At 39.3% G+C, this 15,494-nt stretch overlaps 1 protein-coding gene across 7 annotated transcripts in view; it reads right to left on the reverse strand.

The window, feature by feature from the left end:
* Positions 1 to 15,494, reverse strand: part of PIGG (phosphatidylinositol glycan anchor biosynthesis class G) — a 98,235-nt gene that overhangs the window by 40,817 nt on the left and 41,924 nt on the right. For 2 of the 7 annotated variants that reach the window (XM_041121127.1, XM_041121128.1), the window contains exons 12-14: positions 14,407 to 14,716; positions 6,295 to 6,397; positions 2,776 to 2,939 (exon numbers count right to left, since the gene is read on the reverse strand). In XM_041121127.1, the coding sequence (XP_040977061.1) occupies positions 2,785 to 2,939; positions 6,295 to 6,397; positions 14,407 to 14,716 (568 nt within the window). In that variant the 3' untranslated portion in view covers positions 2,776 to 2,784. Of the gene's footprint in view, positions 1 to 264; positions 404 to 2,775; positions 2,940 to 6,294; positions 6,398 to 14,406; positions 14,717 to 15,494 lie in introns of those variants that run through there. The other 5 variants (XM_030003280.1, XM_030003279.1, XM_041121129.1 and 2 more) reach the window with 4 other exon arrangements.

Consider the following 15,494-nt stretch of genomic DNA (forward strand, 5'->3'; position numbering starts at 1 on the left):
CATACATTTAAGAAAACACATGAAGCAGCTGAACTTCTGCCTTCTGCAGTTTCAGATTTGGCTCCAAGGAATAACAACAAAGTAATGAAACAATCATTTGGCCAGCAACAGCAAAACACAAGAGTAAAATAAAAAGCATACAGACCAAGTTCCAAGCACCATAACATACCAATTTAAAGAAGTCCCAGCAGCTACAGAGATTCCAGTCCAGAGTTAGGTACTGTTTCGTAGAACAAACAACCTTACCAGTTGACCCAAATGAACCTTAAAATGGCTACAGACACAAGCTGCTTGATGGAATCTACTTACATAAGTGATGTGGGTATTACAGGTCACAGCTACCCACTTGAGAGCAGTTTAAACCAGCACTGTACCTGGCAACACTACTAGCTGAGCTTTTAATCTGCAAAAATTCAACCAAGAAAACATCAGAACAACAACCAACACTACTACAGAGGCACATTATTTGAAACAATACTAAACAAGTATAGGTTCTCAAAGATTTTGTTACTGAAAGTTTTTTATTATTTTGTTAGAAGAGCTTTCAAAAAACATGCTATATGGTATCATTTTCTCTTCATTGTATGTTAGTGTTCATCACAGTCTGCAGTCTAGGTTTTAAACAACATTAAAACTTCAGCTCTTTAAAAACATTACAGGAGCTTTTTTTCTTTCCCTCTCCCTCCCCAGACAATGGCACTGAGGTGGTTTACTCCACTGCTCTTGTTGTCCTCCAAGCACAAGCAAAAAGCTCCAGTTCCAAAGCACCTACAGTATAATAATGAAGAATGGAAAGTGGAACTGCTAAAAAACCACAACAACACAAGAACATGGATGTGACCAGTGAAACCATCTAGCACTATTTTAAACAAAGCATCGCAGAGGTATAAAGGAATTGGGAAAAACAGTAGATTAACAGAAGGTAAGTAATACCCGGGGTCATGGGTCACATGTACTAGAAGACAAGAGGTGGGGCTTTTTATATGTACATGGTAACTCTTTTTAAAGAGAGTTGAAAGAATGGAGAAAACTTGAAGAGCTTGGATACTGGGGAGATGTACTGAAGGAGCAAAGCAGTAACTAAAGCTAAGCTGAGGAGCATTAGAAACACAGAGTTAAAACTGAGTTTGGTGTGAAGACACCAGGTAATAAGGAAAATTCAAGAAAGGGGTTTCTGTGGTTATACAAATCCAGACATCAATAATTAGTGTATTCTACATCTACTTCTCCTGAAGCAAAAAAATATCAGAATGAACACAGAAAAGGCTGGTTTTCAAAGGCATTATACATAAAGACCAGTACTTTTGACAGTATCAACAAGACCAAAGATGACTTCAAGGTAGCTGGCCTTCGACTAAGAGGTTATGTTCTACACTGAGTCTCAATCTACACTAAGGAGTGCATTATAAAGTAGAGAGCTAGACATCTTTAGAGAGCAATATGGCAGACAGGCAAATCAGTGAATAAGGTGAATAATAAAGCTACCTGCTAAAGGTGCCTGTTAATACAGCGCAATGGACAAAATGACTGTGCAGGAATTTAGCCTGTTAGAACAGGTCCTTCCTGGTTCAGAAACCTCCACTAGTCTACACAGCTTGGTCAGCTGGGGATCCCATCGCCTTACACCTTTGATGAACACACACGTGCTAACACAAGTTCACAGTGTAGGTATAGCCCAAAACAAACAAGCGAAACGAGAAGAGAAACGAGAAGAGAAGCCAGAAAACAAAAAGCACTGACAAGATGAGACCTGATGACACTCTGTAGATAAAGGGAAGTCAGAGGTTTACAGAGGATGACAATGCGTAAGGCAAAGAGTTATGATAAACTAAATACTGTCTAAAATCCTACCTGCCAAGCCTGCTGTAACATTTTGCTCCCCATTTAAAAAAAAAAAAAAAAAAAAAGTACATTTATGTCCCATGATAACAGAGAAAAGCCTCTGGGATGGTAAGAATTTAGTCACTGTCAAATGTTATTTCTGTGAAAATATATGAAGTTTTTGCATCTGTGCACTAATATCATACGATAAGGAATTTACAACACTTCTCTCTATTTTAACATACTGCATCTCTCAGTTTGAATGCCCTGGATGATGAGCTAAATGCAATATTAGAGAGTCCAATTGGATTTTACATGCACACTCAACATTACATAAGCATTTTCCAACTGTCTTCTTAAAATTCCAAAAGCACTAATTCATTTTACATTAATCCATCCGCTACACAAGATACCCAAAAGTACCAATATTTTAGTTACAAATGACTGCAATAACCAGTAACATACAATAAAATAAATCTGTTTTATTTATAAAAAGTTGTATGTCACTATGCAAAACAAGGACAGACATTCAAAGAACAGCAAGTTAGTTAAGTTTGAATTCTATTCTATTACTTTAAAAAGTGCTTCTCAGATGTCCTACTTAATAGGTTCCAAGAAGAATGTTTTTAGGCAGCACATGCTGTTACAACGAAAAGTAATAAAATCTTAAGTAATTTAGCACACCAAACTGAGAACTCATTAAGAAAAAAAAAATTAGTAAAACATACACATATATTCCCAGTGCAAAACTTCTGCAGAGAAAATGAAACTGGAAGAGTGAGGTGATACAAACTCATACCAAAAAAAGAACATGCATTTTCCTAATAGAAAACTAACTTCCATGGAAAAAAATTATGTGAACAAAACTATTTGTTTGAAAAGGTATACACTATATGGATGGTATTTATATCTGCAGCACATAGAGGAGCATTACTTTAGTTCAAATATGATTACCTGTTAACTTCAGAACTCAAGTAGCACAGCAGATGAATGGCCCAAAGCAAAGGTCCTGCATATGTTGCAAATGCTGTAAGGAAGATAGCTGGTATCTCCACATAGCTTTCTAGTCCCACAAAACCTGCTGAAACATCCACAGTAGCAATGCCATTTGAATTTCCCTGAAAATAGGAATAAAAAAGTAAAGATTAAAACATCTCCAAAGAAACATTTAGAATACATTAGAATAATATTAATTATTGCACCCGTTGAAGAAATTACTCTTTAAGCCACTTTACAGTACACCTATATTCTTTACATCGGAATTTCAATAAAGCAGCTTACCAAACAAGAGCTTCTGTTTAGGATTTACAGACTAATGAAGGCATGAACAGCATGATCTTTTGCTTGTCATATTTTGTCTGCAAATTAACAAGCCTGTTTAATACATTACATCAAAAAGAGTTTGAAGCAAGCAGCTATAGTTGCTGATTTCAGTCACAATAATGAAAAAAATGCATTTTTCATCATACATGGTTCAAACCCAAGATTTTAGGCCTGTTGCCTTAAATTACACCAGGAAATAAATACTTCTTGCCCATAGAGACAACAGGGCGCTAATTTAGAGCTGTAGTAGAACACTACGACGCCCACCTGCCTGCCCCACAACACAAGTTGTTGCATGTAACCAGATTAAGACAGGCAAAATTCAGAGATGTTACTGCTTCCCACGTCTCTATACCACAATAGATTGCATTGAAATAGACCATAAGTCAGCCTAGATAACCTGAATCATCAATAAAAGGCATTTAAAGCCTAGAAAGAGAAAACGACAAGGAACACACAGCAGTGAAAGTATCAAGAGCTGTCAAAGACTTCTACGTTTTACCTAGTTTTCTTTTTCAGTGACTAAGACCACTAAATAACAAGGGATAATATAAAATTCAAGGAAGTATTTTCCACTGGAAATGCCCAAGTATTTAACTTTACTCAAATATCTAAAGCAGCAAACACACACTGTGATTAGCTTGGCACGTCACATAGGTTTCCTCAAATTAGTGCAAAAGCTCGTGGATATTCTTACAGTACCTGGAGAAGCTGATTGGTTTCTACAGCACTGGTATTCTAACAGTCATCAAATTCTTCTTTCCTCCCTACAGAATCCCAGAACAATCCAAATGTAAGGGCTGTCACCACCAACAGCCTCCGACCCAGTCCCACCAGAGCATACGAGGAATGGCGGCTACCCCTTTCCCTCCAACCTGATCTCCTCTCACCTTAGTGACTGCAGTCTTCTTGAACCGCAAGTTACCCCAGCAAGGAAGAGCTATCATCAAATACATGTCTGGGTTGCTTACAAAATCCAGAGCACACAGGGAAGCACGAAAAATAGGTAGCATTTTCACATACATAAGTAACTAGGCACCAGGGACAGCAAAAACCCTGTTCCTGAAACAGCTCTAAAGAAAAAAAAGCCATCCTTGTTGACAGAACCATTCAGAGCTCATTATCCCCCATGAATCATACCATGAAGATATCCCCAGAATGTAAGGGGAGTCTGAATCTGTAAGAGGGCAGTAAGGTATGGATTTTACCAAGACATCATACAGGAGAAAAATCTTGACTTATGACTGTCAGTCTTCCTCCTTTTGACCTTCACCATGCACCACTGTAGTAAATTACTCTTACGCTGCACCAGTGTAATAAGTTATTGTTATGCATTTAGCATAATGTTCAGCAATGACAGGAGCAGAGCAAAGAATAACTAATGACAAGCAGCTAAAGAAAAAGAGTGTATGTGCCCTAGAGCCTGTAAGATGAGACTGGAAAAGAAAGCTGTAAAACAAGGCTCCTCAGGTTTAAGGGCTACAGACTGAGGACATGGCAAGAACAGATGGGTCAGGTGCAGCACTTGGAGAGCAGGGCAAGGTGCTGCTCCTCAACAAGCAGAAGTTTGACAGGGACAGGTAGGGAGAGAACCTGCTCTCTTTTCCCACAATCCCTGCCCACAGCAACAGGTCTTTTCCCCACCACATCTACTTATTTTCTCTCCCCTCCTTCTCCTCTGTATGATGCACACAGAGTAGAAAAGCTGAGACATCAGGCAATCCTGCTCTATCTCATGAAGAGCTGAAAGGTCTCTTCACACTGCTCCACCTGCACATACACATGGTTGATTCTTGGCACCTCAGGGCCACTCCTCATCCCACTGCAAGTGAGAAGGAGCAAGAATAAATGCATCACCTGGGAGTGCATGTCACTGGTCCTGCACAACAGGGCAAAAAGGTCTGCTCTCCTCTGGAAGGTAGTGAGGGCAGAAGAAGGAAACAGGAGGAAGGAACACTGCTTTCCACCTTCTCCCCAACTCCCTGTGGTTCCTTTCACACAGGGCTCACTCCACCAGTCTTTGACTTTGTTTAAAGTGATGCAACTGTAGAACAAGGAGAGCAAGGATGCACACACTCGGATCCACACACTTACAACTCCAACCACACAGGATGTTAAGTGTCCAAACACCCTACTCTCACCAGGAATCTGCTGAGCCTCATGGATGGCTCCACAGCTACTACTGGAAGAGCCCTGCTGAGCAGTAGGAAGCATTTTTTCTTCACATTAGATATCCTTCTCCAAGACTAATTCATATATTTGAACTGAATTTTAGTAGCTTATGACTTCTAATACTTCACAAAATACATAAATAACTGACAATTCAGAGTGTCTGGTTTTATTTTAAAGTATCACCCAAGTATTTCAAACAGTGCAATAGCTTATTGCGGTAAGGGTAGAAAGTGACAGAAGAGAATGCACTATTGCATAAAAGCATTCCATGATAATCCGTCATGAGATCAACAAAGCACAAATATAAGAACACTGGCTAGAGAAACTACCCAGCATATTTGCTACAGTAACAGAGGAGAATCCCTCCATAGACAATAATGAAAACAATCTAAAACCCTCTTCAAAGCTGCAATGATTTTTCTGAAAACTTCTCAGATACCACATCACTCACTGAATATGAGCTATTACCTGCAGTATCTCAATGACTCTCGCTGACCTGAGAAGTACAGAAGTGCAAGACAAAACTGACATGCTTCTGGCTTGTTTAACGACTGGTTTAACGCAGCAGACTGTTACCGCACTTCCTTCCACTGAGCCCTTCACACAATTGTATGCCTTTCTAGTAACTGGAATTCTATAAACAAGCATAGAATGAGGAATTTACTTTAATTATTTGAAGCAAATAATTTAAGGTGAAAAAATAAAGTCATTGGAAAAGGTTGGCCAGAAAGGTTCTGCTGTCTCCGTCTTCGGAGGTTTCAAGACCCTGAGTGACTTGGTCTGACCTCACAGCTGATACTGCTCTGAGAACAGGGTTGAACTGTGGGCCTTTGAGGTCCCCTCCAACATAAATTATCCTACAATGCTTTTAAATCATAACAAGAAAAAGCCATAAGCCACTTTAAAATGTCACTCAGTCCATCTCTCTACCTACAGGCAAGATGAATTAGATAAAAATGATTCTGAAAATGTACAAACCTATTCTGTTCTCCTCCAGTGATAAAAAATACCAGAAAGTATAAAGAAGTCTTAAAGGTTTTGAGACTGTATTTTCTTTCTCCTCTTCTGCAGATAGACTGCTTTAAGGATGGGAACAAAAAACCAAAAGACCAATAAATAAATACATGGAATTTTTGTTCATTTATGAGCTTTCATTCAATGTAACTAAAATGTTTTAAGAAATATTTACAGCAACATAAATTTTTTAGGAGCTGCTATAGTTAAGAAAAACAACCAAGATACTTATTTCTGTTCTCGCCACATCTGAAGGGCAAGTAGCAATGATATAGTATACTTCTGGGAAATGACTGATAAATTATGAGATGTGGACAACTCAGCTTAGGAGAAAACAATCAATCATTCAAGCTTGTTGAAAAATTCAATAAGATGTTCTCATGCTTGCAATAATATCCTAACAAATAAGCAGTGTTCTGACTAAATGTATTAATTTCATATCTGTTTGACAATACTGGAGAATTTTTAACTTTGTTTGTCCTCATTGGTTTACACAAAGCAATAAATAAAGCAAAGATGCTAACTACTAAAACAAGACTAAAAAAATTATGTAGTTTCACCCAGCTCCACATAAATAACAGAGGATTTTATCCAGCCAAGCTCTGAAAACCTCCAAGCATAAAGACTGTTCAACCTGTGTGAGCAACCTTTTCCACTACTTGCTATTCACAAAAATCTTGCTGAAGGGCTGGAAAAATGAGTTAATGTGTAGTCTTCCCATGTAAGTTACAACTGTTTAATAAATTTGCCTTCTTGGTACACATTGTCAGAGAGCAGCAAGGGCCAGCTGGTTCTGCAAGGGAAGGTAAGCTGGAAAATGACTGTGAAAACAAGGCAGGTGAGAGCAGTAAGTCAGGAGGACTGGGAATGCTCAGTGGCATGTCCAGGTCAGGCCTGGATCCAGAGACAGCGATTAGGGCCAGACGCAGTCCAGGGATCACACAGCAAGTCTGCAGTGACAAGGCAGGTCCAAGATTAGCCAGGAAGCCCAGCCACCAGGTCTACGTCCAGATCAGGATCAAGAAGGTACGAGACAGGAACAGACATACCTGCTTACACAGCTGTGACACAGCACAGGCAGTAAAACATCAGATTAAAAGCAGCTCCCAAAGGAAAGGAGGGCCAGGCCTTTCCTTCTAAGGCCATGCCTAATAATATAGTTTTCTCCCAACAGCTCCTCTCAGTGAAGGAGATAACCCTGAATTCTGCTAAACTAAACTCCTAGACAGGAGATGTGCTCAGGGCCCTGGCACAGATAAAGTGCAGAATGCAAAACCAAGTGTAAGCTCAAGGCATTTGTTTTCAACCCATACTTAATTTGGGTTTTTTTCTACTTCTACTTAAGATCAAAATATTAGCTTCCACACCCAGGCACTTAATTTCCCCCACACACTTTTGTCAACTATCCCAATTGAATAATGAAAAATAGTATCTGTTCCTATGAACCTTGCTTACTCTGTACACTTAGGATTTTCACAGCTATGCTTCCATAAAGTCTTTAAGGACCCTACAAATTTTTTTTCAAAAGAACACTGCCTCATTCATTAAATATGCTATCCTGAACAAGGCTATTTTTACTCACTAACATATTCAAAAGGCCATCACTTACATTCCACACTTAGTGAGACAGAGTTACTGCTTTTGTCATTACGTACCCTCTTGCCTACCAAGATTTAATAAAGGCTCAGCAACATGGGCAAGAAGTCTCATTCTCCTCATAATCACACCAGGACATGTGCAAAAAGTAGTTCTCCAAATCTCTCTCCTATTTCCAGATGAAAGGGTTTTATATTTAGTTTATATTCCTCTTCTCCTGCCTCATTTAGCTAGCACGGTTTAAATTTAGTATCCAATCTGATCTACATCAACAACGAATTTCAGTGTTTTTCAAAGTCTGTATTTCAACCATAAACCTGCTATTATTTTTGTATGCTACATTAGATCTTTATGACTGCCTAGAAATTAAAAACCTAGCACCACTCTGAATCCAGCCAGTTCAATAGTGGTAGCTCTAGTAACCACAAAACTTGAGGAAAGTCAGGGAATACATTTACATCTACGCCAGCAGTGCACATCATGCCTAATAATACAGTTGTGCTTCCTTCACATTTCTCCCCTAGCATTGAAGTATATATATTGCTCATTCCAGAGGTAGTAAACAAGTGACTAGCTGGTACCAAGGCAGGCTGAACAGAGGTCAATACTGAAGTTGAGAACTTGATGGACTTCTCCAGCAGAAACAGCCCAGTTGTACTTCCTTAATGTTTATTCAGTATTTAAGAATAAATGGTACATACTATCTGAAATACAACCCTTCCCTAAGTCAGCCAAAATGTGACCTCAATGTTGATAGTCATGGCAAAGACAGGTAGTTGCTAAATCTGGGACACCTGCACTTTACTTAGTAAGAATGGTGTACCTTCACTGGAAGACATTGGAAGTAACGAGGGGATCTGAAAGCTGTCACCAGGCAAAGACCTTGTTTTTCCCACAAGGTAAAGGAAAAAGATTAAATGGGTTATTCAGACAATTAAAATCTGTTACTAAACCAGAAAGCTACATCATGAAAAGTATGGGTACTTTCAGAGTTCCACCTTCCATCACTCAGGTAAGGAAGAGCTGGAAAGTGTACATAACCACACAAAATCATCTATGGCTTCTCCTGAGGTCACGTGCCTATGGTACTCTTGACATACACATAAACACTTAAAGATTGAGTGCCTGCATCTGTCACAAAAGGTGTGAGTAAACAGGGGAACCCGCATTGCCATGAGAAGAGAGTGTTTGTAACACACCTGAAGGGGAGGTTAACTTCTACGTGTTTGGGAGAGGGGGGTCCCAGTGTAGGGGTGGGGGCTAGATCTTTTTCAAATCAGGTGTACAAAATGGCATAGAAATTGGTGAGTGTTCATCTGTTGTATATCTGGTATGGAACCTGCATCTATAGTTCAGTGACTGCAAGTTAATTAAGTGCCATTAATATATGATTGCCAGTTAATTACGTGTCACTAACAAAACACTTCAATCCTGATTTTAAGCTACACAAACTGAGCAGTTTTTCCCTTACAACAAGTCATTTGTGCTCTAGACTCTGAACTCAAAGGAAAGGGAAGGACAAACTTAAATATATCCGAGAAAAATAATTAATGAAGAAGTGGGGGTTGTCAGATTTTTAATCTTCCCTGATAGTGCAGATCAGAATGCTACATACTGAGGAAACCTACATACAAAGAACATGAAATTAAACATAATTTCTGGAAGAAGTTTCTTCCATCCTGGGATCTACAGTCCCAGACAGGAAAATATATTCTCAGAACAAATTGGGAGAAATTTAGCAATTGAAGAGAGAACATTAATTAGATTTTGAGGGACCTTTGTAGCCTCTGTAATTTTATGAGCTACCAGCTCAACCATTCTACTTCTCTACCCTAATATTTTGCACATCAGATAATTGCTTTCAACTGACAAGGGAAAACAAAAACCCCTCTTAGCCTTGTATGATTCAATTTGTTCTCTTCCATACCTGCAGAAGAGTTTTTTCATCAGAGAGTAAAACAACAAAGCTAACATCTGAAGAGTGGTATTTTGGTCAAACTCTTAATCTCCATCCTAGAAAGGGCATCTAATGTAAATGTACTTACAGCATTTTTAAAAGAGAAAAAAAACCTTGCTCTCCAAGGAGTGGGGGGTGGAAAAAAATTCTATCTGTCTTGACTCTTAAAAGCACTTTTTCCCTTATCAGAATTGATTTCTCTATTTTTGAAACATCTCTAGGATGTTTTGAAAATACAAAAAAATAAAGAAATAGAGATAAATAGAGAAAATAGAGAAATAGGCCACAATCAAAACTGTTCTTTCTAAAATCTCTCCTGTTCTATTACAATTAATTTGTCATTTTATTCTGTCTTGGGCATGCTGAATAGGTGCACACCTTGCTTTTCCAAGTAGACAGCCAAAAAAATTTGCAAGATACTGTTGGAAAGTTCTTCTGAAATTGATAATTTTTTTTAAGAGGCCCTGTGCTAAAGAAAGAATTTGTCAAAATTTTTTCTAAGCCGTTGCTAAATTCAGAAGAATCTCTTCAAAGCTGAAGTTTACAGACATGTGATGGGACAAAAAAAGGCAGCTCTTTATCTGGATCTACTCTACTTTGTATCTTGGACTTGGTAATAAACAGCATGGGAAACAACATGAGGGGAAAAAAGCTTTGGTCTGCTTCTACCAGAAGTTTTGATAAGTAACTATCACCCTTCATTCTCCAGATGTTAGAGTGACAGGAGATGACCAGTCAAGCAATCTGGCTCACAATGAAGCAATGGAGAATTTCTCCTTTCTGAGCTTTGGATGCTGTGATTCAGCAGCATTTCTATGTGCAAGAGACTCCCTTGTCAGAGCTAATTTTTAAAATATCCTCAAGTTTGCTGAAATCTGTATCTTTTTGGAAGTTATTATTTCCAAAGGAAATAAATCTAGAAGAAATATCAGAATTGCCAGCGGGGTGATGGGGCCTAGGTGGATGCCCTGAAAATGCAGGATATCCAACAGCACAATGTGCGGCCAATCAAAACAGAAATCACTTCTTCCAGTCTTCTAAAAATCAAAAAACTCCTCAATTGCAAGGGTAGTTGAAAGTGCAAAATATAAGTTATTAAAAAGAAAAAGAAAAATCTTAAAACACATTTCTATGTTCCCACTAACACCAGTACAAAACCACTATAAAAACCCAACATGTGCTATTAGATCTGTTAGCTTTTACTGCTCTTGAACAAATACATTTTTATTGGTATAGAAAAAAACCTTTGGCATAGCATAGTCAAATGGAAGGAGGTATCATGCTCTTGATAGCCTCTGATAGCTTGTTTCTGAAGCAGCTAAACATATTCCAAAGTTCATGGAAATTCTTCCAGAAAAGTTATTCCCCAATTTTTTGCAGCACTCAGATCAGAGAAGACACAAAATTTAACCTGCCCAATTACACTTCCACAGCAAAGCTATTATTTCAGGAAGTCCTTACTTTCTATTCCATCATACCATATTGGCCAGAGATACATGGGCTATATGTATCTAATGCACTTTCACCTCACAAGGAGGCTTTTAACAGCGTCTCCCATAACATCCTTACAGGCAAACTGATGCCGTCCAAGCTACGAAAGTGGACAATGAGGTGGACTAAAAACTGGCCCAGCTACCAGGCTCACACAGTTGCGATCAGCAGCACAAAGTCCACCTGCAGGTCAGTTATTAAGGATCAGCCCCAGGACTTGGCACTGGGGCCAATACTGTTTGACATCTTCATTAATGACCTGGACGATGGGACAGAGTGCCCCCTCAGCAAGTCTGCATACAGTACAAAACTGGGACTAGTGGTTGATACAGTAGATGGGTCTGCTGCCACTCAGGGGCACTTTGACAGGCTAAAGAAATGGTCTGACAGGAAAGTCATGATGTTCTGCAAAGGGAAATGTCAAATCTGGCACTTGGGGAGGAATAAACCCATGCGCTGTGTCAGGCTGGGGGCTAACCATATGGAAAGCAGCTTGGTAGAGAAGGACATAGCTTGTTCCTGGTGGACACCATGTTGTCTGTGAGCCAGCCATTCGCCCTCTGTGCAAAGACCAAGAGCACCTGGGACTGCATTAGGGAGAGCATCACTAGCTGGTTGAGGGAGATGCTCTAGTCCCTCTACAAAGCAGTGGTGAGATCACATCTGGGCTCCTGGGTCCAGTTCTGGGCTCCCCAGCACAAGACAGACATGGATGTACTGGACAAAGTCCACTGAAGTGACACAAAGATGGTGATGGGAACGAAGCATCTGTCATACAAACATCTATCTGAAAGGGCTGGGTCTTTTTACTCTCAAGACGAGAAAGCTCAAGAGGGATCATAACAATGTGTACAAATATCTGATGGGGGGGAGTAATGAAGACATAGCCAGACTCTGACCGCCTCAGTCACTCAGTAGTGACTAGCGAAAGGATGAAAAGCAATGCACACAACCTGAAATACAAGAAGTTCTGTTTAAACATCAGAAAAAGCTTTTTTACTGGCTAGAGTGGTCAAGCACTGGAACCAACTGCCCAGAGAGACTGCAGAGTCTTCATCCTTGCAGGTATTTAAAATTGGACTGGATACGGTCCAGACCAACCTGATCAGGTTGACCTGCCGTTGGACGGGGGAGGTTGGGTTGAATGATCTCCAGAAGCACCTTCCAGCCTCAACTATCCTGTGATTTGGTGGTTCTGTGAAATTCTCACCCAACTGTACCAAGAATTCATCAGTGAAAATGGGTGCTTTATGAAAACATTCAAACCACTCTTTATTAGTCCCTTCTCCGTAATTAGGATTTCCTTGCCAGCCTACCCACCATTAAATTTCTGACAGCTGCTTTTGCTTGGTACCTCAGTACTGAGAGGGCCCTGCCTTCAGCCTCTTGCCAACCCAACTAAGGGCTGCTCTCAGAAGGCCGTAATCAGAGATGACTGCCTGAACAGTAACATTCAAGACATGCAAAAGCCATTGAACGAAAAAACATTACATCCTCTGAGCAGGAAAACTGGGTAGGAAGCGATGAATCAGGATGATCTTATCCTCATCAGCAATTCCCTATCCTTACATGCACTCTCAGAGCAAAGTCAAGCCAATCCTCAGCCAGTACTAACAGGATCAGCAACTGAGTAGGTAAGTACCGTAAGCTTGACCAGAGTTTTAACATCCTCAGCCATGCCTCAAAAGTAAAGCCAATGCAGGTCTTACATTGAAATTTTGCAACAAACCAGAAAGCCTATCCTCCTAAACCAGAAACAACCTGATTCCCAACTTAACAAATGCCCTCTTAAGACAATGTCCCGGTTTCAGCTGGGATAGAGTTAACTGTCTTCCTAGTAGCTGGTACAGTGCTATGTTTTGAGTTCAGTATGAGAAGAATGTTGATAACACTGATGTTTTCAGTAGTGTTAAGCAGTGTTTAGACTAAAGTCAAGGATTTTTCAGCTTCTCATGCCCAGCCAGTGAGAAAGCTGGAGGGGCACAAGAAGTTGGCACAGGACACAGCCAGGGCAGCTGACCCAAAGTGGCCAACGGGTTATATTCCATGCCATGTGATGTCACATCTAGTATAGGAACTGGGGGGAGTGGGGGCAGGGAATCGCTGCTCGGGGACTAACTGGGTGTCGATTGGCAGGTGGTGAGCAATTGCACTGCGCATCATTTGTACATTCCAATCCTTTTATTATTGATGTTGTCATTTCATTAGTGTTATCATTATTATTATTAGTTTATTCTTTTCTGTTCTATTAAACCGTTCTTATCTCAACCCACAAGTTTTACTTCTTTTCCCGATTTTCTCCCCCATCCCACTGGGTGGGGGGGGACTGAGTGAGCGGCTGCGTGGTGCTTAGTTGATGGCTGGGGTTAAACCACGACAGACAGTCTGCCACGCTAAGTCTCTAACATTATTAGAAATGGAAAGAACTTCTCCAGCTTCAATGCTAAGGAAAGTTTTTGCGGAATTGCAACCTTATTTGCAATGCAGAGAACTACGTTACTGAAATTAGTAAGGCTCCTCAGGAAAGAAGATACCATTTGATATAATAAGATTGCCAATTAGCTATGATTCTCATAAGAGACATTACCTTGTCACAGAACTTCCTTTCCATCTTAAACTGTACGTAGACCTATTGTGATTCTACCAAAGGTTTTGTAAGCCTCAAGAATCAGGGACAAAAAGCCATCTGCCTTTTACTGGTATTAATCAACTCAGCTGAAATTTTTAAATTTATTATCACCAGAACAGTACTTAGGAGGCCCAGTAACAGACCAAAATCACCCCTGGTACAGGTATCTGATACTTTTAACACTTTTGGAAATCTGTATTGAGGATAAGTTATCAAGGTATGCATCTTTCCCTGATTCTGAAAACAAAACCTTAATAATACAGTTAAAAACTAAACCCTTCTGACAACTCAGTAAACTCTTCCACTCTGAGACTTAGTTGGCATTTTACTCACAACAGACAATATTGCTTTCAAAACCTATTTCCCCCTCCCACCCCTGTAGCAGGAAGAGTATTCAGCTTACCTGAAAATAGAAGAAAGCTTGGCCAAACCAATAGTGCATGATAGTAATCTGTGCTGCATCAAATTTCAAAGGTCTCCAGATATATTTTGTCATCATTGTCTGTATCAGCAGACAAAACACCAAGACTGGTAAATTGTGAGGTCTAAATAGAAGGGCTGCTAGTAGAACCAATCCACTATATACTTCCCATAATCCTGTACTCTTCACGCTGGAGTCTGCAGAAATAACCTGTGACTTTAGTAAATCTTTAGTGCCAGTGAAGACTATGCCAAGAACAAAGACATAAACAAAACGAGCTTCAGTAATCCCCCTAAAGAGGAAATTAAAAAAAAAAAATTAAAAAAAATTAATAAAGAAATAAAAGAGAAAGATGAGCTACTTACTAATATCTATTTACAGGTCAAAAAGTCTTTCAAGAGAGGTGCAAGACCAATGCAATTCTGCCAAACAGGTTAAATTCTAAGGCTAGTACTGGCCAATTTAATGAGAAAGCTTTCTCAAATATAAAATCTCTAAAAATGGTTCATACTTAAATTACAACACCTCCAAAGCAACTTTAGCAAAGAAAACTCCTTGTGCTAAAAACTAAACTCACCTAAAATATAAAAATTAAATTATATGTCAATTAATGTAACCAAAATAAATTTATGTTATTACTATTCAAGGTCTAGATCCATAAATACATTCATATAAGTACGCCATTTTTATAGCGTAATGAATTTCCCCCCTAATACTCCTTAGAGTGATATGGAAACTTTATTTCAGGCATTAAATTGACTTAAAAATTACTATTCTTTTTAAGCTGTTCAGTGATTTTTCACAACTCATTCATACAAACGTGTTTCCTTTTAGTCAACCAAAAAGACTGTGATAGTATTTGAAGATCCTTATTTGTCTGAAACTTCTGCACACTTCAGACATTTTCTCACCTTACACAGCTGCACAGATATACAGACACACTAGTTTATACCAGCACATTTCTTCCTTGTAACTGTACACATTTTTCAAATCCCTAAGCAATCCCAGTACAGAAAAATGAATGTTTGAAGTAGTAAGTGTAATTAGCATCTACTGCTATGTTCATTGCA

This window comes from Aquila chrysaetos, chromosome Z, assembly GCF_900496995.4.
Source record: "Aquila chrysaetos chrysaetos chromosome Z, bAquChr1.4, whole genome shotgun sequence".
NCBI classification, from domain to species: Eukaryota; Metazoa; Chordata; class Aves; order Accipitriformes; family Accipitridae; genus Aquila; species Aquila chrysaetos.